The following is a 25,663-nucleotide window of genomic DNA, read 5'->3' on the forward strand; positions in this document are numbered from 1 at the left end:
GGTGGGTCAGGGCCCCAGGCTGGCCTGGGAGCACGGGGCTGCAGGTGGGGACAGCGGGGGCCAAGGCCTGGCCGGCATCTCTCTCGGGTGCTGCGAATCTCAGGGTGGTCACTGGACCAGCAGCATTGCCAAGCGGACTCGGGCCCCACCCCCACCCTGCTGAATCAGAGTCCCAGCCCCCTGGCTTTAACCCACCCTCTGAGAGTTCTATGACAGCTCTCGGGCAGCTCTGCCCTGAGGGGTCTGGTGGGGTCACTTGTTTCTGTGCTGCAGTTCTGGGACCCCAGCCTCTTCTTGGCTGGGTGTGACCTTCCTCCTCGATTTCTCAGAGTCGCTGCCCACTTGGCCAAAGAGGCTGAACAAAGAATGTTGTATGAGGTGAACATGGCCCCAGAGCCTTCCTCAGCACCACCTCCCAGCCCCGCCCCTCCACGAGCTGCTGTTAGTGCATCACCACACCCCTCCAGACTCCTACTGATGAGGAGCGCGAGGTGGGGGGCTCTTCTGGCACATGGGGGACAGGGCAGGCCCAGGACAGGGGTGCTGACGAGAGGGAAGTAGCGCTGGATGAAGAAGGAAGATGCTCCAGGACAGCAGCTGGTTAAACCAGGAACAAGTGATGGAGAGTGTGGCCTTATAGGGGACTGGAGTCAGGCCGTGGGACTCAGGCTGGGGCACCCTCAACAGAGAGACGCCAGGGCTGGTCCCCTGCGGTGGCCTCTCTTCTCAGCCCTTGCCTCCCCTTTCTCTCAATCAATGACCTGCTTGGGGGCAGCCATTCTTGCTTCATCTGGAGCCAGTGTGAGCGTCCACCTGCCTGCCTGGGGCTGTCAGGCATGGCTGGGGCAGGGCGGCCAGGCTCTGGGGCCTGGGTTGGCCACCCACTGACCCCCAGGGTCTTCTGACCTCCCTGCAGTACGTCCGCCTCTCCCAGGACACTCCCTCCAGCCTGATTTACCAGCTCATGACCCAGCAGTGGGGCCTGGATGCGCCCAACCTGCTCATCTCCGTGACCGGCGGGGCCAAGGACTTCAACATGAAGCCCAGGCTGAAGAGTGTCTTCCGAAGAGGCCTCCTCAAGGTGGCCCAGACCTCAGGTGAAGCAGGGACAGAGGGACCGGGGCCCAGACCACAGGTGGTGCTCAGGCCTGGGAGTGCTGGGCAGGTGGGAGGACCCCTGGAAGGCAGAGTCAGGGCCTTGGACTGGCCGGCCCTTGTGGGTCGCCGAGTAGGGCCCAGGCCCGGGCCAGGTGGGGGGTGCCTGATCAGACTCACCCACTTCCTGCCACTGTGCCTGGCTTGCTCACGGTGTAGGCACAGCTCTGGTTGGCTCCCCACTCATGACGCTTCGAAACAGAACCATTTAGAGAAAGTTCTGAGATACTGTGTCCCTGAGAGCAGGACAGAGGGAGGCAGTGGGGAGGTGGGGGAGAGGGCAGGGCCTACAGTCAGAGACAGGGTCGCCTTCCTGCCCCTACCTAACTGAGCATCATGGGACATCACGGGTCCTGACTGCCACAGGAAGACCAGGCTCACATCTGACAATGAGTTTGAAAACCTGGGAGCAAAGAGTTTGCAGGGCACCAGGTGTCCCTCTGCTCCTCCCCAGGGGCCTGGGTCATCACCGGGGGGTCCCACACTGGCGTGATGAAGCAGGTGGGCGAGGCGGTGCGGGACTTCAGCCTGAGTGGCAGCTTCTGCGAAGGAGAAGTGGTCACCATCGGAATTGCCACGTGGGGTGCCCTGCACAACCGGGAGAGCCTGATCCACCCCATGGTGAGCTGGCGGCTGCTTCTGGGCGGGCGGGTTGGAGCACAGCTGGGAGGTGGTGGGGTAGGATCTTAGCCAGTGCTCAGTGAACAGGCCACCCCTTGGACATCAGGGTAAGTACAGTGTCATGAGAAGTGTCTGGATAGGGACTTGGGAGACCCAGGCTCAAATCCCCCTCAACCTCCCAGACCCTGGTGACCCCAGGAGAGTAAACACCTTGCCTGGACTCTGGTTTTCTCCCCTGAGATCCTAGGATGGGTCCACATAAGAGTTGCCAGAGCTGCCGCTGGTCTGGGGGCCCTCCTAACACCACTCTGATGAGAAATGGGCTTTGCAAAGGTGTAGCTTGGCCGGGAGCATACAGCCTACCAGCATCTGGGTTGTCAGATCCCAGAGCCTGGCCTTTTAGCCCAGGGTTCAATGGTTCCCTGATTCCCCTCCTGTGAGCTTTCCTTCTGAGCTTGAAGACAGAGCCTTCCTGCGTCCATTCACCTGGGTGCAGGCCTGAGAAGCAATTGCTTAAATGTAGGGATGTGAGTTGGAAAAGAGAACTTATTCATTCAATGAGATTTTTTGAGGACATGGCAGATTTGGCATAATGAGCACGTGGAAGTTTGGAGGGAAACACTGGCCCCAAAATAAAATTCTTCTTGACAACACCAAGGAGGTGTGATGACAACTGTCCCACGAGGTGTGACTTATGAACAAGGCTCCGGTCTTCCTGGGGCAGGGAGGATGTGCGTTCACTTCCTGGGGAGCACGTCCTCTGCAAAGTGACTCCTCACGCCAGTCACAGACGCTAGTCACCAGGCAGCCGGCCCCTCGGCTCCTGTCCTTCCATGTCCACGTCACAGATGTGCTTAGTGGACCAGACGGGCTCGTTACACAGAGTGGAAATTTGAGGCCGAGAGATACTGGCTGACTTCCGACATCACGCTTCACTTTTCTCCCCATCTTGAGTTCAGAGGACTTCCAGCGGCACCACCTGCCCTCCTCTGTGGCATCCAGGGGCTGTGTGCATGGGTCCATAGCCACCTCTCCTGGGCCTGTGTCCCAAGTGACCACAGAACTGGTGGCTTAAAGCAACCGAAGTGTACCCTCTCGCATTTCTGAACACCAGAGGTCTGAGACCAGTACCACTTGGCCAGAATTGAGACATGCGCAGGGCCAGGCTCCCTCCAGCAGTTGCCCAGGAGAAGCTGAATTCCCTGCCTCCTCCGGCTCTGGTGGATGCCACTTTCTTGGCTTGTGCCCGCATCGCTCCAGTCTCTGCTCTTGGTCACGTGACCTCCTCCTCATCTAGGGACACTTGTCACGGCATTTAGGACCCACCTGGATGGTCCATGCTAAGATCCTTAGCTTCATCACATGACCAAAGACCGTTTTTCCAGATGACAGAACATTCACAGCCTCCAGATTTTAGGACCTGATATCTTGGCGGGGAGTATCACTTATCCTGTCTGCTAGAGCACCCATTCCTGGCGTGAAAGATGTAGAGCTGTCTGTCTGTCCTGCCCACCTCTCTCCATCCCCAGGGCGGCTTTCCTGCCGAGTACATCATGGATGAGGAAGGCCAAGGGCACCTGACCTGCCTGGACAACAACCACTCCCACTTCATCCTTGTGGACGACGGGACCCACGGCCGCTATGGGGTCGAGATTCCCCTGAGGACAAAGCTGGAGAAGTTCATATCGCAGCAGACCAAGGAGAGGGGAGGTGGGCAGGGCCCACTTTCCAGGGAGCTTGGAGGAGAGGGGAGCAGGCTGGTCCAGGGGTCTGGGGCTCAGCTGGCCGTAGCCAGGACATTTGGTGGTTGGGGTGCTGGGGCAGCCATCAGAACACACCTGGACATCTGTATACTTAGTCAGGGGATCATCTTCTCATGCCCCTTTAACAGCAGAAGGAAAGGGCAGGCAGGCATTCAGGACACAGAGAACCCTGTGGTCCCTTCACTGCACACACATCTCAGTTCGGAAACCAGAGTGTGAAGGAGTCAAAGCTCAGGCTTTGACCTCATTTCCCCTGTGGCTGGGGTGAGATGGATCCTAGGGTGCTGGGAGGTCAAACACACAGGGTTCTGCATGAGGGTTCTGGTTGGTTGGACACCTTTGAGCTGAGGTTTTTCAAGCTCCACTGCATATTGGGGTTTCCAGAGTGTTGTTAGGCTGCAGCTGGCAGGAGTAGGGAGGGGCCCAGAGGATGCTCGGAGCCCACGGTCCTGAACTGTGCTCCCTGTTTCGTCCTAGGTGTGGCTATCAAGATCCCGATTGTCTGCGTGGTGCTGGAAGGGGGCCCCGGCACACTGAACGTGAGTCCTGCTGGGAATGGGCCTCTTGGGTCAAGTCCTGTGGTAGGCAAGTAACTGCCCAGAGTGCTGTGGCCTACCTCCCAGGGAGGCTGTCGGCAAGAGGGGACAGAGAGCCTGTCCACTGATGGAGGGAGGTGCATTCACCATGCACAGTCTCTCTGGGTGGGTGGATCGGAGGCCCCTGAGAGGCCCTGTCACAGGATGGTCAGCCCTGGGGCTTGACCAGCACAGAGCAAAGAGGGGTTCCAGAGAGACTGCAGCCCTTACCTGTAGGACCCCCGCACAGCCTGTGGGGGCTTCTATAGCTCTGCACTCAGGCTCCCGAGAGGTGTCCTCAATGTACAGCCCTTGGCACCCCCCGCGCCCAGATCCTTTACATTCAGCAGCTGAATGTAAAGCAGGTTCTGACACATGGCCACAGAGCTTCATGCAGGACCGCTGTCCGGTAGGGAGTGTGCCTGCCTAGTGGAACTCGGGCCAAATTGACCTGTGCCGTAGAATTGTAGGATGATTGCAATTGCAGGATTGCCCTGGAGAAGCTGAACTCCCTGCCTCCTCCAGCTCTGGTGGATGCCACTTTCTTGGCTTGTGCCCGCATCGCTCCAGTCAGGGGCAGACCCTTGGTCACATGACAGCGGCCACAAGGATGAAGTGGGAATGGTTGCTGTCCAGGCAGGACAGGTGCCCTTGGCCTTCCTCATCCATGATGTACTCAGCAGGGAAGCCGCCCTGGGGATGGAGAGAGGTGGGCAGGACAGACAGACAGCTCTACATCTTTCACTCCAGGAATGGGTACTCTAGCAGACAGGATAAGTGATACTCCCCGCCAAGATATCAGGTCCTAAAATCTGGAGGCTGTGAATGTTCTGTCATCTGGAAAAACGGTCTTTGGTCATGTGATGAAGCTAAGGATCTTAGCACGGACCATCCAGGTGGGTCCTAAATGCCATGACAAGTGTCTCTAGACGAGGAGGAGGTCACGTGACCAAGAGCAGAGACTGGAGCGATGCGGGCACAAGCCAAGAAAGTGGCATCCACCAGAGCCGGAGGAGGCAGGGAGTTCAGCTTCTCCAGGGCAACCGCTGGAGGGAGCCTGGCCCTGCCCACAGCTTGATTTGGGGCAGAGCATGATGTTCTGTTTATGTTTAGTAACCTCAGGGGTCAGCACAGGTCCTGGGGTGCCTCGGGGGGCAGGATGTGTCTGACTCCCCCCACTCCCTCCGAGGCTCTCCCGCAGGGGTGCCCAGAGCAGGTCGTCCCTCCTGCTGTGATGGTGCCCATTCCTCACGGTGCTCTCACATAGTCTCTGGGAGTCTCCCTCCATGTCCTTGTCTCACCCTGGGTCTCAAGGAGGGTGTGGAACTCTGGCCCAGACAGTGCCCCCTTCTTTCTGGGGACGGCTCTCAGGTCCACACGTTAAGGGGTGGAAACGTCCCAATCTTTCATGACAGTAGTGTCAAGTGACAGGCCTGAGAGAGGTGGCATGTTGGGTGTGTACCCCATGTGTATTAGGATCAGCCCCCTCCCCTCTGAGCAGAGGAGCACACCAAGTAAATGTCTTCAGTAAACTTCCCAGCGGAGCTTTCCTGGTGGCTCAGTGGTAAAAAAAAATCCCCCTGCCAATGCAGGAGACGCAGGTTCGATCCCTGGGTCAGAAGATCCCCTAGAGAAGGAAATGGCAACCCACTCCAGTATTCTTGCCTGGAGAGAAGCAAGAACAGAGGAGCCTGCTAGGCTACAGTGCATAGGGTCACAAAGAACCGACCACGACTGAGCGACTGAAAAACAACAACAACAAACCTTCACAGTAGCCAGACAGCAGGGCTCTCGGAGAACCCTCTGTTTTAGGAGGGGTGGGTGTGGGTGGGCTCATGCTGGCCCCTGTGTTGCAGACCATCTACAACGCTATCACCAACGGCACCCCCTGCGTGGTTGTGGAGGGCTCGGGCCGCGTGGCTGACGTCATCGCGCAGGTAGCCAGCCTGCCCATCTCTGAGATCACAATCTCCCTGATTCAGCAGAAGCTGAGCATGTTCTTCCAGGGGATGTTTGAGACCTTCACCGAAAGTAGGATCGTGGAGTGGACCAAAAAGGTGAGGCTGACGGGTGCGTCAGTCACCAGGTGTGAACCTGCAGCCCATAGGTTAGACGCTGTCAGCCTGGCCAGCGGGACCAGGACACACATAACCGAGACTCACAGGCCCTGGCTGACCTGGGCTGAAGATGGCTCATCTGCAGGGGTGGGGGCTGAGAGCTGGGCAGGCAGGGAGCTGTTGGCTGAGGCAGCAGGCTGCCCTGCAAGGGAGGATGTGCTGGGCCTCCGCTTGTAGTACTCCAGGCAGGCAGGTAACACAGGGCATGAGGCACGGCCATCCTGGAAAGAGGACCCTGTGCGCTGGGTGGGCACGAGGCTGGTGCTGAGGCCCTGGGGGTGGCAGAGGGGTGGGGAGCCCAGATTCAGGCAGCTGGGGTGCTGCAAGTGACGGCAGTGGGTAGCAGGGTCCACCTTCTGGGGTCATCAAGGTGGGGAGACATGTAGATGTATCAGATGGGGGCCCCCGAGTGGCTCTGGGAACCGTGTGGTGATCTGGGGGTTGTTTCACATGCTCCCCCAGATAGAGGCATCCATGGCCTGGCCCATCCTAGGACCAGCATTCCAGAGGGAACCCCATCGCCAGTGGTTTTGGAGACGCGAGTCCTGGGAGGGAGCTAGTTCCACCCAAAGAGGGGACCCCCACTCCCTTGTGGAAGGAGATGCTGTGTGGAAGCACAGGGAGCTGGAGACATGACCCTGTGGCTACATGTCCAGGGACAGATCATTCGAAGAGGACTCAGCCTTGCTTCGCGTCCCTGCCTGTCCTCTCTCCTTGTTTTGGGACTATTTCAGATTCATGGGAAAGAGCACAGGTCATAGAGGGTTTCTGTTTACCTTCACCCTGCTCCCTGCTGTCAGTACTCTACACGAACCCAGCCCGGGTGCCAGAACCGAGCAGTCAGCTCTGGTTCATCACTGTCGCCCAGACTTAGGCTGTCTGGATGGCTGGGACCTGAACCATTAGCCTGTTGCCTTCATTGTCTCTTTACTTTCTTTCTATCTAGTGTGACATTTTCTAGCTAGCTCACTGGATTCAACAGATTTTTCTGGAATGTTACCATATGAACTGGCTGACAGTGGGCTGCTCTGGTCGAGGGAGTGGGCGGGGGTCTCTGGGACATGGCTTTCTGCGCATCCCCTCAACTCCTGAGCAGTGAGCCTCATGGGTGCCCTCACCCCGAATGGTTTGGCTTGGCTCCTTCTCCTGACCCATGGGGAGAGCATGGCTGTTATAGCCCAGGACCATGATTGCCCTGCATTTCAGTAATTTTGCTGTAAAGTGCATTGATACTTTGCTCTTCCATAGCTAGAGTGGGAGATGACACCGGGTACAGGCAGGTGAAGACCTTGCAAGACTTCTTCTGGAAACCTTATAGACAGGCTTCTTGCTGGGCTGGGAGGGGAGGTGGTGCAGCAGTGTACATGGGACGTCTCTCCAAGTCCTGGAAAGAAGGAACTTCTCTTTCACGTCCTTTGAGTCAGTTGGATCATCTGGGGCATTTGGAATGAGCCTCAGAATTGGTCAAATCCCCAGTGCAGAATTTGGGGGTCCCGTTGAGCTCCTCAGAGGGACCCATGGCCTGGCCCAGCCTCCAAAGAGGGGCAGGTGTGAAGGAGAGTGGCTAGGTGAGCCCTCAACACCCACAAAGTCCTTGACTGATGGAGAGCCGCCCCCACTGCCCTCCAGCCCCTGTGATCCTACTGACCCTGCAGTCTGGCCATGCTCTGAGCCCCGGGGACTGGGCTCACCTGTCCTGAGGTCCCCTGACCCGTTTCCTGGCAGGATTCTTTGTGGGATGGAGGCAGTCAGCGCCGCTCTGACCCTCGGTTTCCCCAACAGTAAGTTGGGGCTGACAAAGCAGTTGGGGTCTGTGTCTGTCATGTGCTCCGTAGACACTAAACCAGATTGTTAAATCTCCTGTAGATTCACATTTAAGCGCCTGATGTGGGCCTTTCAGGGCAAGTCTGTGAAGCGGCTTGGTTCTAACCACGTCCAATTTCAGGCCTTGTGGGCGGTCTGTGCTCACCAGCCAAAGACCAAGAAGAGGATTGGGGCCCCCGATGGGAGCTGGGTGCGGGGAGGGCAGCAGGCAGCCCAGGGCGAGCAGGACAGGTTCCACGGGCAGCACAGCAACCCTCTCTCGTCTGTCTTATTGTGGCCTCAGTGGACCTGTTAAGGTTCTGGGGAATGTTTTCACCGTGGACGTAAGGTCAGCTCCTCACGGAGCTGGTGGGTATTGGCCGGCAGGCTTTTGGCCTTCCCTCAGTTAGCTTGTAAATTATTCAGGCAATTCTCAGAAGTGGGTCTAATCTGCTGAGGTTTAAAGGAGCTTGTGTTATCAATCCATTGCTGAGTCAAGGCCTGAAAATGGTGTTTCATACATTCCAGTCTTCAGCCAGGGGGCTGCCCTTGATGGTGGCTCTTGTTTAGTGGGGAGGGGACCCCCAGAGCCGTGATCACTGATTCACTCCACAGGCCTTGGGCCTGGTCTGCCCCATGGTGGGTACATGGGTGCAGCCCTGGGAGGATGTGGATATCTGCCGTGGGGGTCTGCTTGCTGACCCACAGCCAGCACCACATCGCTGATGTCAGAAGGAGTGCTGGCCCTCTCTCAGAAGTCCCGCTCTCTTACCTGCAGATCAGGGGTGATTGGGCTTAGACACAGAGGATAGAGCAGGGTCACCTGGGAAAGTACTTAGTACCTGGTCAACACACACGCGCAGTAGCTACTCCGTCCTGTGAATCAGGAGTTGGGTTAAATCCGGGAGAGGTTTCGGCTGGAGGATGGGGTGGGGTTGGGAAGAGAGATATTTTGGGCATTTTGGAGTTGACATGAAAGCGGGATCCTGAGGGATGGGGAAGGTTGGGGTCTCAGAGGTGGAGGCAGGGTGTACGAGGGACGCTCTAGGCGGGAGAAGTCTTTATAGAGGGTACAGAGGCAAGAGCCATGTCCAGGCGAGGGGAAGGGGGTGGGGGAAGGCAGGAAAGCAGGTGGGGCTGGGCGTGGTGGCCTGGGAGCTGGGAGTGGAATCTGAAGCTTTGGGATGTGAGGAACCAGCGAAGGCCCACCCCCGCCTCAGGGTGAAGGTTCAAGGGAGCAGTGACTAGTGGTGGGTCTTGTCGTTTGGTCGTTCAGTTGTGTCCGACTCTTTGTGACCCCGTGGACTGCAGCACTCCAGGCTTCCCTGTCCTTCACCATCTCCTGGAGTTTTCTCAAACCCATGTCCATTGAGTCAGTGATGCCATCCAACCATCTCATCCTCTGTCGTCCCCTTCTCCTCCTGCCCTCAATCTTTCCCAGCATCAGGGTCTTTTCCAATGAGTCGGCTCTTCCCATCAGGAGGCCAAAGTATTGGAGTTTCAGCTTTAGCATCAGTCTTTCCAATGAATATTCAGGACTGATTTCCTTTAGGATTGACTGGTTTGATCACCTTGCAGCCCAAGGGATTCTCAAGAGTCTTCTCCAATATCAAAATTGATGCTTTTGAACTGTAGCAGTTCTGGCAGCTGAGACATGATAGGTAGATGAGATCGATGACAGCTAGATAGAAAGGTGACAGGAAATAGAGGATAGACAGATTGGTGATTGATAGGTAGGTAGTTAGGGCCCAGGCAGAGGACCAGGCGGAGGTCTTCAGTTAAGTGTTGCTGGGTGTTGAACAGATACCACTGATCAGTGAGGTGGAGATTCTACCCCAAAGGCCACTCGAAAACACCATGTGTTTGGTCCTCACACATCTTCATCTTCATCACCGTCTGGGCGTGGGGGTGAGGTGGTGGCGCTGGCCACACAGCAGGCGGGATTCCTGCCTGGGGCTCCGGTTCTGCGTCCGGGGCCTTGTTTCTGCAGGTACCCTTTGAAGAGGCAGGGGAACCTCATGCGGGAAATGCCTGTTGCAGATTCAAGACATCGTCCGGAGGCGGCAGCTGCTCACTGTGTTCCGGGAAGGCAAGGATGGCCAGCAGGACGTGGATGTGGCCATCCTGCAGGCCTTGCTGAAAGGTGAGGGTCAGGCGAGGCAGAGATGTTGGGGAGGAGCCAGAGTCCTAGTCCAGAGGAGCCAACAATACCACGCATGGGCAGACATGCTGGTCAGAGAGCAGCTGGACCTCACCAGGCCCACCTCATGCTCTCCCTGGGCAGGTAGTGCCAGTCACTGATGTTGGGGTGTAGGCACCTTTCTCAACTCACCTTCTTACCTGAAATCTGAGTGCAGCCTGTACTGATTTATCCCTTCATGGTCATCACAGTTCCTCGTAAAATTCTGGGGTAGGAAGAAAGAGCCTCGGAAGTCTGCTCCTGTCTCCTGTCTAACTCCTGTGCCTCCAGTGACAGAGTCCAAATGCAGGGGAGACTCCAAACTTAGGCATCCGCGAGACCAGTAGAGCTCTTGGCCAACTTCCACTCCTTAGTCTGACTTCTGCCTGTTCTCCGGGGACCCACACTTCACTCTTCCTTCCTCTCCCACTTCTGGGGTGAGACCCATGCTTCCCTGTCCTTTCTGCCGGCATGGACCTGCTCATGACATCCCTGGTGCCCAGAAGCATTTGTTCTGGGCTGAATGGCCCTCACCCTGGAGGGAGGCAGGCCCCAGGCCAGCAGCAATGGCAGAGCGGGCCGGGTTCATGGTTCACTCTGTCTCTGTGCACCCGTCCCCACACCATGGGGGTCCAGGCTGCTCTGCACCCTCACCCACACTTGGTCCTGTCAGTCCTTGAAGCTGTAGCCCTCCTGGTGGGTGTGAAGCCAGATAGCTGTGTGGTTTGAATTTGTGTCTCTGGGCTTGTTGGCCGTTTGCATTTCATCTTGATGAAGTGTCTGTCAGGTCTTTTGTCCATGTTTAATTGGTTATTTGTCTTTTTTGTGGAGGTTTAAGAGTTCTTGGTATATCCTTGTGCAAATCCTGTGTTGGACCTATATGCTGGGATGTTTTCTCTTGGTTCATGGTCTGCTTTTATATGTCCTCCAAGATATCTTTAGGGAGCAGAAGGGATATACATGTAGCTATTCATTTTTTTTACCACATCGGATGGCCTGTGGGATCTTAGTTCCCCAACTGGGATCAAAGCCACAACCCCTGCAGTGGAAGTTTGAAGTCTTAACCGCTGGACCACCAGGGAAGTCCTAAAGAAAGCTTATTGGTAACATTTTAGTCTACCAATTTTTTTCCTTCATCCCAAGATTTCCTTCACATCCCAAGAAATCATTTCCTTTCCTGCAGTTGCAAATGCTTTCTTCCATAGCCACAGCCTTTACGTGTAGGTTTGTGATTCATCTTAGGTTACTTTTTGTGTGTGTTGTGAGGTAAGGGTCAGAGTTCTTTTTTCTTCTTCCCTAAATAACAACCCATGTTTTAAAAGGTTAGTCCAGAAAGAGCAGAAATTAGTTGAGCAAATAGTTGCACTGAGAACCTGGGTGAGGTGGTGGTTCTGCAAACAAGGCAAAGAAGGACATGTGATGGCTTTCGTGGTCTAAGTTTTGAAAGTGAATGTTAAAGTGCCTGCCTTCCAGAGAACCGTGTCTCCTTTAAACTTAGGGTGGGGGGCTTGAGCAGGACCTGGGGCCAGGGCTAGGGGCTGGGGTAAGCAAGAGTGGAGACGGAAATGCAAAGATGGTCTGATGGTACCCTGAAAGGAAAAGTGATTGTATGAAGGCATGTGCATGGTGGGGGATGGTGTGGTTCATGACTGAACACCTTATTTATTCAATTGAAATAATGGAGACGGTTTGCTGACCCCACCCTGATTTTCTTGGGCTTTGAAGTGGTTCTGAAGCCCAGATTGAAGTCCCCAGTGCATGTTCTTCTACCTATAGCTTCTCGGAGCCTCGACCACTTTGGCCATGAGAACTGGGACCACCAGCTGAAGCTGGCGGTGGCGTGGAACCGCGTGGACATTGCCCAGAGTGAGATCTTCACCGATGAGAGGCAGTGGAAGGTGAGACTGCCGGGGGCTGCTCTGGGGAGGGGCTTGCTGGGGCTTGTCCAGACTCTGGCCCTGTCCTTGGTGAGGGTCACCGGCATGTCTCCTCCTCCTGAAATGGGAGACGACGGAATCCTTATCTTGAGGGGTACCAAGATCGGGGCCTGAAGGCTGATGACCAAGTACATGGCCCCCATGGCCCCCTCTCAGCCCTCAGAGCTGTACCCTATGATGGTGGCCGCCCTCATCACCAACAAGCCCAAGTTTGTGAAGCTCTTCCTGGAGAACGGGGTGCAGCTGAAGGAGTTCGTCTCCCGGGCCACACTGTTCTACCTGTACCGGAACCTGGAGCCCACTTGCCTGTTCCACTACAAGCTGCGCAAGGTGCTTGCTGGGGAGCCTGAGTGCCTGGACCCCAGCGTGCTCCTGCACCACGTGGCCCAGGTGCTGCGGGAGCTCCTCGGGGACTCCACACAGCCACTGTACTCCCGGCCCCGCTCCAGCGACCGGCAGCTGCCGATGCCCATCATCAAAATCAATGTGAGTGCTGGCCAGCTTTGGAGCTCTGAAACACGAGCTTTTATTGCTATTGGGAAAGTTGGCTCTCGCTGTCATAACACAGATGGGGCAGGTTACATGGCAGGCATCTTCTTTTCCCTTCTCTGGAGGCTGGAAGTCAAGGTCTTGGTGCTGATAGGTGAGCTTCTGGTGAGGCCTCTCCTCCTGGCCTGCAGAGGACCGAGCACTTTATGGCTCCATCCTCAGGGCATCCGGTATGGCTTCCTTTTCTCCTAGGCACCCTAGGGCCAGGATCCTGTTGGATCAGGGCCCACTTCTATGGCCTCCCTTAACCTTAATCATGTGCATAAAGTTGTTGTTCAGTCACTCAGTTGTGTCCAATTCTTTGCGATCCCATGGACTGCAGCACACCAGGCTTCCCTGTCCTTCACCATCTCTTGGAGCTTGCTCAAACTCCTGTCCGTTGAGTCGATGATACCATCCAACAATCTTGTCCTCTGTCATCCCCTTCTCCTACCATCCTCAATCTTTTGCAGCAGCAGGGTCTTTCCAATGAGTTGGCTCTTCATATCAGGTGGCCAAAGTATTGGAGTTTCAGTTCTAATGAATATTCAGGACTGATTTCCTTTAGGATTGACTGGTTTGATCTCCTTGCGGTCCAGTGAACTCTCAAGAGTCTTCAACACCACAGTTCAAAAGCATCAATCCTTTGGCACTCGATCTTCTTTATGGTCCAACTCTCACATCCATACTACTCGAAAAAACCATAGCTTTGACTATATGTACCTTTGTCGGCAAAGTAATGTCTCTGCTTTTTAGTAAGCTGTCTAGGTTTGTCATAGCTTTTCTTCCAAGAAGCAAGCATCTTTTAATTTTATGGCTGCAGTCACTGTCTGTAGTGATTTCGGAGCCCAAGAAAATAAAGTCTGTCACTGTTTCCATTATTAAACTATCTATTTGCCATGAAGTGATGGGACCAGATGCCATGATCCTAGTTTTTTGAATGTTGGGTTTTAAGCCAGCTTTTTCACTCTCCTCTTTCACCTTCATCAAGAGGCTCTTTAGTTCTTCTCTTTCTGCCATAAGGGTGGTGTCATCTGCATATCTGAGGTTGTTGATATTTCTCCCAGCAGTCTTGATTCCAGCTTGCGTTTCATCCAGCTCATGTGTAAAGTCTTATCTCCAAATACAGTCACACTAGGGTTGGGGCTTCAGCATATGAAAGTGGTGGACACAATTCAGTCCAGGAGCTCCCTTTCTAAAAACTTCCAGCAGTACAAAAAATTACGTGGGAAAATGCTGTCCCCTGTGCCCCTTCCCCTGAGCCCTGCTCACACCATTGGTGTTTCTGTGGCCAGGTCGGCATAGCTCATCTGTGTCTGCGTGAGATGCACATGGCAATAATAGGAGGAAGGGTTTTCTAGTCTGAATCTGTGTTTGATGGGGATCTTGCAGTTTCCAAGCATTAAGTGTAATGCTGGCATCTGTGGTATATTTATGTGAGTGAAACTCCTCTCAAGATTCAATAAGGTTTTACAAATGACACCTCAGGGCTGAACTTTGTCAGATGCCTTCTGAGAAGTTGAAATGCTCTTCTTTGACATATGAATTTGGTGAATTATAAGTCACTATTATTTTTTATCCCTATTTTGACTCTCAACTTGTTTTCAGAGTAACATGTATTTAATCTGATGCTGGATTCCCAACATTTTTAGTAGTTTGCATTGGCAATGGCAACCCACTCTAGTACTCTTGCCTGGAAAATCCCATGGACGGAGGAGCCTGGTAGGCTGCAGCCCATGGGGTCGCTAAGAGTCGGACACCAGTGAGCAGCTTCACTTTCACTTTTCACTTTCATGCACTGGAGAAGGAAATGGCAACCCACTCCAGTGTTCTTGCCTGGAGAATCCCAGGGACGGTGGAGCCTGGTGGGCTGCTGTCTATGGGGTCGCACAGAGTCGAACACGACTGAAGCGACTTAGCAGCAGCAGCAGCAGTGGTACTAGTGGTAAAGAACCCACCTGCCAAAGCAGGAAATGTAAGAGGCATTGATTGGTTCAACCCCTGTATCTAGAAGATCCCCTGGAGGAGGGCATGGGAACCCACTCTAGTATTCTTGCCTGGGAAATCCCATGGACAGAGGAGCCTGGCAGGCTACAGTTCATGGGGTCGCGAAGAATCAGACAAGACTGAAAGAAAGGACTTAGCGCATAAGCATGTTGTCTTTAATTGTAGTTTTATTTGGGGAGAGTTGTATATGTCAGGTTCTGGTATCAATTTTACATTAGCTTTGTAAAAACATTGGGAAGAGTTTCTTCTTTCTCTGCCCTGGGACAGTTTGTGTGGCTGGAGTTCGCTGCCTCTTACACGCTTGGCAGACTCCCCTGGGAGTCCAGCAGAGCCCAGTGCCTTTTTGGGTAGTAACTCTGATAACTTTCTATTTTTCTTTCCTGATGGTCCTGATGTTTAGGTTTTCTGTCTCTTCTAAGATCACAGTGGTTTTGTTTTTTTCCTGCTAGAAAATTATGTACTTCCTTCAGGCTTGCAAATCTGTCCATTGTCCTATTGAGCTGTGCCCAACCCCTGAGACTGAAGCAGCTGTGGCTTGGTTTTGTACATTCATGGTGCTAGTTTTCTTGATTCCAGTATATTTAAGATGCCAGTTAGAACTGGACATGGAACAACAGACTGGTTCCAAATAGGAAAAGGAGTACATCAAGGCTGTATATTGTCACCCTGCTTATTCAACTTATATGCAGAGTACATCATGAGAAACGCTGGGCTGGAAGAAACACAAGCTGGAATCAAGATTGCTGGGAGAAATATCAATAACCTCAGATATGCAGATGACACCACCCTTATGGCAGAAAGTGAAGAAGAACTAAAGAGCCTCTTGATGAAAGTGAAAGAGGAGAGTGAAAAAGTTGGCTTAAAGCTCAACGTTCAGAAAACTAAGATCATGGCATCTGGTCCCATGACTTCATGGGAAATAGATGGGGAAACAGTGGAAACAGTGTCAGACTTTATTTTTTGGGGCTCCAAAATAACTGCTGATGGTGATTGCAGCCATGAAATTAAAAGACGCTTCCTCCTTGGAAGGAAGGTTATGGCCAACCTAGCTAGCATATTTAAAAGCAGAGACATTACTTTGCCAACAAAAGTCCATCTAGTCAAAGCTATGGTTTTTCCAGTGGTCAAGTATCGATGTGAGGGTTGGACGGTGAAGAAAGCTGAGCGCCGAAGAATTGATGCTTTTGAACTGTGGTGTTGGAGAAGACTCTTGAGAGTCCCTTGGACTGCAAGGAGATCCAATCAATCCATCCTGAAAGAGATCAATCCTGGGTGTTCATTGGAAGGTCTGATGTTGAAGCTGAGACTCCAATACTTTGGCCACCTCATGTGAAGGGTTGACTCATTGGAAAAGACCCTAATGCTGGGTAGGATTGGGGGCGGGAGGAGAAGGGGACGACAGAGGATGAGATGGTTGGATGACATCACCGACTTGATGGACATGGGTTTGGGTAGACTCCGGGAGTTGGTGATGGACAGAGAGGCCTGGCGTGCTGCAATTCATGGGGCCACAAAGAGTCGGACATGACTGAGCGACTGAACTGAGCTGAACTGAGTTGGAAAGTGTTTATGACAGTCCCAAGTGGAAGCTTGTATTGAACCATGTCTGTAATTTAAGAAGATGAATTAATTTTTCTTTCTTTTTTTTTCATAAAGATGAGGCTTCAGACAATTTCTGAAATCACTTAAAGTGTGGTTTTGTGTGTGATGTGGGAAACGTGTTCTCTGGGAATTGCATCCAGACTGTCTGAGGATGTGTTTATTTACAGATGGGCCAGGAAGCCTGGAATCACTGTAGACTATGTCACTGTAGACTGAGTGTGTCTGGGGCCAGAGCCCTCCCACTCACATGTGTCTCTGTCTGTCTGGTCTTTCTTGATGGTCTTCTCTGTAGGAGACACTGCAGGTTCCCTTGAAGAGGTCACAGCATGAATCTATTAACAGACTGTCTTAGAATTTTACTTCATAGAAAACAACTTTGATGCCATCACATAAGACTAAGGAACATTGGGATGCCTGGCGAGTAGCAGGGGTTTACAAATGATGTGGGTGGTAACTGAGCATTGCACTTTTGGGTGTTTCTTCATGTCTCCAGAGTGCTGCTTAAGAAACCCCAGTATGCGTGAGTGTGCATGAGAACTACCTGAGTGTTGTTGGAAAAGTGGCTTTCAGGGCTCGTTCTCCAAGAATAGTGGGGCCGAGCTCAGGTCCTGCACCCTCAACAGGTGTCCCCCCCAGGTGGGGGAGCTGACTGTCCACTGCTCACAGGTGCAGGGAGTGAGTCTCCGGTCCTCGTACAAGCGTTCATCAGGCCAAGCTACCTTCACCATAGATCCGGTCCGTGATCTTCTCATTTGGGCCATCGTGCAGAACCGTCGGGAGCTGGCAGAAATCATCTGGGCTCAGGTCAGCAAACTGCAATTATTGGTGGACCAGTGACAGGGCTCTAGCCCTGTGGCTGCCTGGGTCAGTGGACTCTGTAGGCACGTTCCATCCCTGGAGGGGCCACTTCTCCTCCCATTGATGGTTGGGGGGCTCAGGCATGATCTGTTACTAAGATGGGTGCTTCCCAGATGCCGCCGCCCCAGGATGTTGCTGGGCTGTCTGGGAACTCACACCAGTGAGCCAGGTGGCTCCTGGTCACTGGGCCTGAGTGTGGCTTCATCGCCAATGAAGGGGACTGGCCAGGCAGCTCCTGGTCACGGGGCCCACATGGGGCTTTATCACCCACGGTGGGGACTGGCTAGGCGGCTCCCTAAGAAGCGGAACACTGCAGGCCATGACTCCCTGCATGGTTTTCCTTTATTTCAAGCTGACTTTCCTCTTAACAGGAAAGCAAAGTTTAATAATTTTTCTCAGAGAGGCCTTGCTTTTCTGAGCCAGCATTTCCAGGTTGCTCTCAGAGCCGGCTCCCTCAGGGTCCTGAAAGAGGCCCTGGTGACGCCCCCTCACCAAGGTTCTGGGAGGTGTGCCCTCTCCCAAGGCGCTTGGGGGAAGGGGGTGAGTGACAGAGCCGGCCCGACTGTGGCCTCGAGTATGCCTGGTGGGGCTTATTGGCCAGAAAAACCAAACTCAGGTTTCCAGGCTCTGACGCCAACCCCTCACCCGGGCCAGTGCTGCCCTCAGACCCAGGGCCTCTGGGCTGAGTATCAAGAGCCTCCTGTGAGATTCTCTTGGCCCCTCTCAGGTGCCTGGGACTGGGGGTGCCACCGAGGTGAGGCCTCTGGCCTTGGATAGGGCCATGTGACGGCCAGGTCCCCATTTCTCCTCTTTGGGGTGCTCCTTGCGTGGGGTTGACCAGATGCCTCGAGAGCTCTGGGCCTTGTGCCAGCAGGGCTGTTTGAGTGCCTGTGTCCAGTCTGTGTTCTTGGGGAGCAAGGGGCCTGCCTGGCCTGTGCAGGAGACTGACTGCCAGCAAGGCTTGCATGTGGCCTGGGGTGAGCCCAGAGGTTTATGTGGAAGGAGCCACCCTGAGATCTCGCCCTGCAGCCTGTGCTGTCTCGGGGCCTCTGCTCTCATCAGCCTGGGCGGCAGCTTGTTGGGGGTCCTGGGGCAGGACCATCTGGAGCCTCACGGTGGCTCCCCTGGGTACCCAGAGCCAGGACTGCATTGCGGCAGCCTTGGCCTGCAGCAAGATACTGAAGGAGTTGTCCAAGGAGGAGGAGGACACGGACAGCTTGGAGGAGATGCTGGTGCTCGCGGATGAGTATGAGCAGAGAGCCATTGGTGAGCTTCTGGGGCCACAGCCTCAGACCCGGGCCCGGCTCCTCATGGGTGACCCTGGGGCCCTCACCCCCTCCCTGTTCACACTATGCCATCTGGAGGGGGTGCACTCCACCACAGTCCGCAGCTCCCCCTGGTGAGGATCCGGCTGCTGTGACAAGACCTTCTTCCATCCAGGGGTCTTCACTGAGTGCTACCGGAAGGATGAGGAGAGGGCTCAGAAGCTGCTGGTCCGCGTGTCGGAGGCCTGGGGCAAGACCACCTGCCTGCAGCTGGCCCTGGAGGCCAAGGACATGAAGTTCGTGTCTCACGGGGGCATCCAGGTGACGTTCTGGGGGCCTCCTTCCAGAAATACCTGCCTTGGTGCTGCAGGAGCGGATGCAGCCTCCTGTGCACGTGGACAGCACAGGAGGTCACCATGTCGGATCTTGTGGGGACCTAGGGATGGCCCTGGCCATTGGTCACCTGCTGCAGACAGGCACACCCTCCCCTCACTGTTTGCCGAGGAGAGAGCCAATGCTGAGTGACAGCGGGTGGTTAGTTGTGAAGGCGGTGGCTCACCTCCGCACGGGATGGATGGCCCTACCTGGGAGCCCCCAACAGGCCTCCAGGGCCAGGCCTCAGCTCCCCCGACCCCTGCTACCTGGGGTCTCAGGACAGATACATGGAGGCGGCGGGGCATCCTCCTGGAGCAGCAAGTGCATGACGCTCTGGCGTTACCTTGGTGACACGACACGTGTAGTGCACCAGGGGGCCCCTCAGAGCCCTGGCGCTTCCTTGGAGCACAGCCTCATCCTGTCACCACATCCACAGCACCATCCTGAGCTGGCCATTCTGGATCCCAGGGGCTTGGTGGGGAGGAGTTTTGCCCACATTGCCCACCCCCAGGGAGAGCCCAGGGGACCAGCTGGTGAGAGTGGGGCAGGGGGACAGAGCCCAGCTCTGGGTTTGAGCCCCACTTTCTGCTCTGGGAGAGCCTGGCCCTGCCCCCAGAGCCTCTTCCTGGTCTGGCAGACTCAGGGCCAGACTGGAGCTGCCCACTGCACTGCCCATCGTGTCACCTGTGGGCCTGGCAGAGCGCCGTGCTTGAGCCTGCAGAGTAGCTCCTCCTCGGGAGTCTCGGGGAGCACAGGGTCAGGGCGGGTGGGGGGCCCATTGCCCTGAAACCCACCCTCTGTCCGCAGGCCTTCCTGACCAAGGTGTGGTGGGGCCAGCTCGGCGTAGACAATGGGCTCTGGCGCGTGGTGCTTTGCATGCTGGTCTTCCCACTGCTGTACACCGGCCTCGTCTCCTTCAGGTGCCGGCCCGGCTGCGGGGCCGCTGGGGCTTGGAGCCAGACCTTCCTTCCCAAATGCCCCCTTTGGGGGTCTTCACTGCTGCTACCGGTCCCAGGATGGAGGGGATTCACACTGGGGAGAACTGCCATTGCCCAGTATCCACCAGGGGCGAGTCCCACCATGGCCTGAGGATTTTGTGGTAGTCCTAAAGGAACCCAAGGGCCCTTTGGGGACCTCTTTGCAGGGCCGTCTGGCCGAGTCCCCACCATAGCCATGCGTGCAGGGTGGGTGGCCAGCCACGAGTCCTGGGCCTCCCTTCTGTGCTGTGACCTGTGGCTGAGCTGGCCCCTCACGGCCGTGGTCTCCCCTGCCCACGTCTTCCGCAGGAACCGGCGGCTGCAGGCAGAGGGGGGCCTGGCCCGCGTCTGCGCCTTCTTCAACGCGCCTGTGGTTGTCTTCCACATGAACATCCTGTCCTACTTCGCCTTCCTGTGCCTGTTTGCCTATGTGCTCATGGTGGACTTCCAGCCCCGGCCCTCCAGCTGCGAGTACCTCATCTACCTCTGGCTCTTCTCCCTGGTATGCGAGGAGCTGCGGCAGGTAGGCTAGCCCGCTCCCACTCCACCCGCGGACCCTCCCACCCCCAGGAGCACCCTGGGCTCGGTCACATTCTCATGGAGCCCTTGGCCACAGGGAGCCCCACGTGGGCGCTGAGAGCTAGGCGAGGCCCCTGAGAAAGTGTGGCCTGTGGTCCGCCAGCTGCTCCTGCGCTCGCTCACCCTCCACCGACCTCCTCAAGGCATTGGTTTTTGCTTGAAGCTCTCTCTTATCACCCCAAGTGTGACATCACTGAGTGGTGTCCTGGACTTTGTGAGTCCCTGGCTCCCCTGTGAAGGACACTGAAAAGTGTGGAGGTCCCGAGACCAGCTTGGGGTTTGATAATTCTCTAGAAGGACCCCCAGAGCCCCAGCTCATGCTTACAGGTGGGTGACCCCAGGCCACCGGGGGTCACTTCGGCCGAGGGGAGGGGTTCACACAGCCTCTGAGGATTCTGGATACGGGGCTCCTGCTGTCTCCTCTCTCAGTGGGCAGGGTGTCTCATGGAGGCTGGCTGCCCACTGAGACTGGCACCTCAGTCTCCAGCCCCCCTGGAGGTAGAACTGACCCTGCTAGCCCAGACCCCACCCTGAGTCCACCTGTTAGACAACCTGGTGAACAAAGACCCCTTCTGGGCTCAGAGGCTCCCTCGCATCCCAGAGCAGAGGGCCAGACGGATCCTTGCGGCTTGTCCCCACCACTCTGTCCCCACCTGCCAGTACCTGGAGACAGCTGGTGAACGTGGCCCTCAGGGCTGGGGTGGGGAGGGGCCTGCCTCTGAGAAACACCTGCTTAGATTCACATCTGCTCTCCGAACGTGGCAGCGGAGAGCTCCAGGACAAGGCCATCTTAGCTCACATGTGTAGGTACCACTGCCTCCCGGGGACCCTGGGGTGCCATCAGAATCTCCAGGAGGGAGGTGAGGGGTGGGAGGCCAGGCCTGGGGCCACACTGGCTCTCCCATTCTCTCCACGTGCTGCACAGCCTCCCATAGCCAGACTCTGCACAAGGGGTCCAGAGCCCCCCCTCTCTGAGCCCCAGCCTCACCGGGGGCAGCCCCAGAACAGCGTGAACCCTTCTCCCTGAGTCTGTCTGGTGGTGCCAGGGAGGGGACCCTGTTGTTTCCAAGGGGCCACCTGCGCTACACACCCAGTTGCTGGGTTGGCCATACCCAGTACCCAGAGGAGGGTGTGGGGACTCCTGTGGGGCAGGCCAAGTGGGGACGCGTCCCTCCACCTCCACAGTCTCACCTCTTCTGAGCTGGAGCAGAAGGCAGTTCACTCTCACTCCACCTGCGGACCCTCCTACCCCCAGGAGCACCCTGAGCTTGGTCACTTTCTCCTGGAGCCCTTGGCCCCGTGCTGTCCACAGTGAGCCCCACATGGGCGCTGAGAGCTGGGCGAGGCCCCTCGGAAAGTATGCCCTGTGGTCCACCAGCCGCTCCTGCCCTTGCTCCTCCTCCACCCAACCCCCTCAAGGCATTGGTTTTTGCTTGAAGCTCTCTCTTATCACCCCAAGGGTGACATCACTGAGTGGTGTCATGGACTTTGTGAGTCCCTGGCTCCCCTGTGAAGGACACTGCAAAGTGTGGGGGTCCCCTCTTGGGAGGGGAGCTGGGCTCAGCGGGGGCCACCTCTCCTGCCAGCAGCCCCTCCCCGACTCAGCTGCCCAGGAAGTGATGCCGGGTTTGCTGGTGGGGAACTGAGAAGGATGACCCACAGCCCCACATGTCCCTGCTGCCCCCTCCAGCTCTTCTACGACCCCGACGGGAGCGGGCTGCGGAAGGCGGTGCTCGTGTACTTCAGTGACTTCTGGAACAAGCTGGACATGTGCGCTATCCTGCTCTTCATTGCGGGGCTGACCTGCCGGTGCGTGGCCTCCCCTCCTGGTGGCCCTCCCGTCCCATCAAGGGAGCAGCCCCCACAGGGCTGGGCTGGGGTGAGGCTGGGAGCTGGGGCCCCCTCATGGTTTCAGCACCTCTCTGGACATGTCTGTGCCGAGGGTGCCCGGCCCATGCAGGGACAGGGAGGAGCTGGGGCAGAGACGTGGGCTCTGTCACCGTGGGGAACTGTCTGGTGGGAGTGCTCACATCTCAGCGGGGGGCCCTGACATCTCCACAGCCTGTCAAGGCCACGTGTCTGCCCTGCATGACCCCTTCATGAGCAGGAGGGCCTGGGCCAGCCTGCTGCTTCCCAGGATGCCCACAAGGCCCAGCTTCTCTGCCTGAGGCTGGGCTTCTGGACCCTCCTGGAGGCTCTGCCCCTGAACTTACACCCAGTTTTAGTGCTTTGGGGTCTGGGGTCACATTGGGGCTGGGGCCAGGCCCGGAGTGGCCAGCTGAGGCCCTGCTCCCCTGCAGACTCATGCCTTCGCTGCTCTACACTGGGCGCGTCATCCTCTCCCTGGACTTCACCATGTTCTGCCTGCGGCTCATGCACATCTTTACCATCAGCAAGACGCTGGGGCCCAAGATTATCATCGTGAAGCGGATGGTAAGGGGGGGCCTGAGGCACCCCAGGGTGGATGGTAAGTGGGGGCCCAAGGCACCACAGGGCAGATGGTAAGTGGGGCTCTGAAGCACCCTGGATGGGATGGTAAGGGGGGCCTGAGGTGACCCAGGGCACAGCACATCCCACAGAAACCCAAGTCACCACTCTGCTTCCACACCCTAGCATGCCTGTCTTGGGTCTTGCCTGTATGTTGCCTCTTCCAGGCAGCCTTCCCTGATATCCACAGCTCATTCCTGATCCCTGTTACAGCTCCTGTTGCTCCCCTCCTTGGGTCATGGTCACAACCCTTCCTACTCCTCATGGGGTTGCCCAGCGCCCCTCTAGGCTATCCCCTGGAGCTCCTGGCTCCATGCAGCCATGCTGTGAGGGTTGATGGAGTCTCGTCCATTGCAGGGCACTCGGGGACCCTCCTGTGGGCAGGGCAGTGTGGGTGGTGTGGCTGCAACTGGTGCCCCTCCCACAGATGAAGGACGTCTTCTTCTTCCTCTTCCTGCTGGCTGTGTGGGTCGTGTCCTTCGGGGTGGCCAAGCAGGCCATCCTCATCCACAACGAGAGGCGGGTGGAGTGGATCTTCCGGGGGGCTGTCTACCACTCGTATCTCACCATCTTCGGGCAGCTCCCAACCTACATCGATGGTAGGAGGGGCCCTGACAGCCGTGGAAAAGGAGGTGCCACCCTGTGGGGATCCTCCAGGGTCACAGAAGTGGGAGGAGGGAGGACTGGACACATCCCACTAGCTCAGCACGGCCTAGGGGCCGTGGCTCCTGATGAAAGAGATGGGTGCACTTGGGGTCTCATCAGTTGAGTGGGACAGGCATCAGCTGGCCTCAGCTGGGCTGTACCTTGCAGCTGCGGGGAGATCAAAGTGGGTCAGGGGTGTGGCCTGGGGCATCAGCTGACACCTCCCTCCCCCATTAAATGCCACCTGATTCCTTCTGTTCCTCCCACTGTGGTCAGACATAAGTCTTCCTTTTCTGAGTGGAGAGAACATAGAGTGTGTTCTCTGTCACGGCTTCATTGAGATTAATTCACATACCATAAAACTCACCTGTAAAAAGTGGCCACTTCCATGGTGTTTAGCATATTTACAAAATCTAATTTTAGAATGCTTACCTCACTCCCAAAAGTCACCCCATACCCTTTAGTAGTCACCCCCACCCCCCAACCGCAGGTGACCTGTCGTCTGCGGTCTCTACTGTTGATGGTGTTGTTCAATAGCAAAGTCATGTCGGACTCGTTGCGACCCCGTGAACTGCAGCACCCCAGGCTTCTCTGTCCTTCACTGTCTCCCGGAGCTTGCTCAGAGTCATGTCCATCGAGTCGATGATGCCATCAACCATCCCATATTCTGTCACCCTTCTCCTGCCCTCACTCTTTCCCAGCATCAGGGTGGAATGTGCCTTTTCTGGACACTTGACATGTATGTGTCTTTTGTGTCTTGCCTCTTTTACTCAGTTTTGTGTCTTGCCTTTTACTCAGAGTAATGTTTTCAAGTCATCTGTATTGTCACCTGTATCCATATTTAATTCCTCCAGGGGATCTTCCCGACCCAGAAATCAGTTGACTGTTAACAAAAGGGTTTATCTGGTCTATTCCTATTATCTATGTGTCTATCCTGGTGCCAGCACCATGGTCCTGGCCAGTGTAGCTTTATAGGAAGTGTGAGTCCTTCAGCTTTGTTCTTTTTTTCACGACTGTTTTAGCCTCTGGGTCCCTTGGGTCCACATGAATTTTCGGGTAATCTAATCAGTTTCTCCAAAAAAGATATCTAGGATTTTGATTATAAACATGGGGTTTCTTCCACTTATTTAGATCTTTAATTTCTTTCCATAGAATATTTTATTTTTCAGTATATAAGTTGTACTTCTTTTGTTAAATTTATTCCTAAATGTTTTTATTCTTTTTCATGCTGTTGTAAGTAGAATTGTTTTATTAATTGGATTTTTTACTGTATAGAAAAACACAATATTTTGTATATTGAACTTGTATTCTGAAACCTTGCTGAACTTCTTTATTCGTTCTAGTAGTTTTTAGAACTAATAACTTTTTAGTTATTAGTTCTAATAACTAACTGCCTAATAACTAACTGCCTTCTGGGGGATTTGCTATGATCATGTCATCTGGAAATAGAGGTACTTGTTCCTTTCCAATCTGGCTGTCTTTTTTTTTTTAAGTATTTAATTTTGGCTACGCTGGGTCTTCAGTGCTGTGCTGGGTCTTCACTGCTGCAGGAGGCTTTCTCTAGATACAATGAGAGGAGGTTACTCTCCAGTTGCAGTGTGTGGGCCTCTCACTGTGTTGGCTTCCTTAGTTGTGGAGCACGGGCTCTAGGGTGTGGGGGCTTCAGTAGTTTTAGCACACCAGCTTAGTTGCCCCAAGGCATGTGGAATCTTTCTGGACCAGGGATTGAACCCATGTCCCCTGCATTGCAAGGCAGATTCCTAACCACTGGACCACCAGGGAAGCCCTTATCTTACAGATTTTTAAATGCCCCGAGTATATAGTTATGTTTTGTAATATTATGTATCCTTTACTTTTCTGCAAATGTAGAGCTGTGTTTTGGTTTGCAATCACCTGTTCCATATAGAAATGTTGCCTCTGCAGCACTTTTCCTTTCTGATGTCTCCCTTTTCTTTACCACAGTTGTTCATTTTCTCTTTGACTTCTTTCCTGCCACATTCTGCTCCCAGGGTTAGGACCTGTGACTTAGATGACACAGTCCCTCCTGTGGATGACACACCCCCAGGAAGTGCCCTGGTGGGGTGACTGGATCCCAGGGAGGCATGTGCCAACCTGGAGTACAGGTCTGGTTCTCGGGCTTTCCTGGCAGCGGCACTTCCTGCCCGCGAGGATGCTTGATGTAGACGGTCG

General features: G+C 55.2%; 1 protein-coding gene across 2 annotated transcripts in view; it reads left to right on the plus strand.

Annotated features, from left to right (window-relative positions):
• The window catches only part of TRPM2 (transient receptor potential cation channel subfamily M member 2), a 58,124-nt gene that overhangs the window by 20,870 nt on the left and 11,591 nt on the right, over positions 1-25,663 (plus strand). For both annotated transcript variants that reach the window (XR_014076754.1, XM_081570066.1), the window contains 16 exons: positions 917-1,097; positions 1,610-1,776; positions 3,306-3,486; positions 4,017-4,078; positions 5,971-6,171; positions 10,075-10,177; positions 11,990-12,111; positions 12,307-12,636; positions 16,954-17,091; positions 18,282-18,411; positions 18,586-18,731; positions 19,593-19,705; positions 20,072-20,285; positions 22,032-22,150; positions 22,642-22,774; positions 23,256-23,427. Coding sequence is in view for 1 of the 2 variants with exons in the window: in XM_081570066.1 (XP_081426192.1) it covers positions 917-1,097; positions 1,610-1,776; positions 3,306-3,486; positions 4,017-4,078; positions 5,971-6,171; positions 10,075-10,177; positions 11,990-12,111; positions 12,307-12,636; positions 16,954-17,091; positions 18,282-18,411; positions 18,586-18,731; positions 19,593-19,705; positions 20,072-20,285; positions 22,032-22,150; positions 22,642-22,774; positions 23,256-23,427 (2,512 nt within the window). In the remaining variant the exon portion in view is untranslated. The remainder of the gene's footprint in view (positions 1-916; positions 1,098-1,609; positions 1,777-3,305; positions 3,487-4,016; positions 4,079-5,970; positions 6,172-10,074; positions 10,178-11,989; positions 12,112-12,306; positions 12,637-16,953; positions 17,092-18,281; positions 18,412-18,585; positions 18,732-19,592; positions 19,706-20,071; positions 20,286-22,031; positions 22,151-22,641; positions 22,775-23,255; positions 23,428-25,663) is intronic.

This window comes from Giraffa tippelskirchi, chromosome 2, assembly GCF_054371585.1.
Source record: "Giraffa tippelskirchi isolate mGirTip1 chromosome 2, T2T-mGirTip1v1.2.pri, whole genome shotgun sequence".
Taxonomy (NCBI): Eukaryota; Metazoa; Chordata; class Mammalia; order Artiodactyla; family Giraffidae; genus Giraffa; species Giraffa tippelskirchi.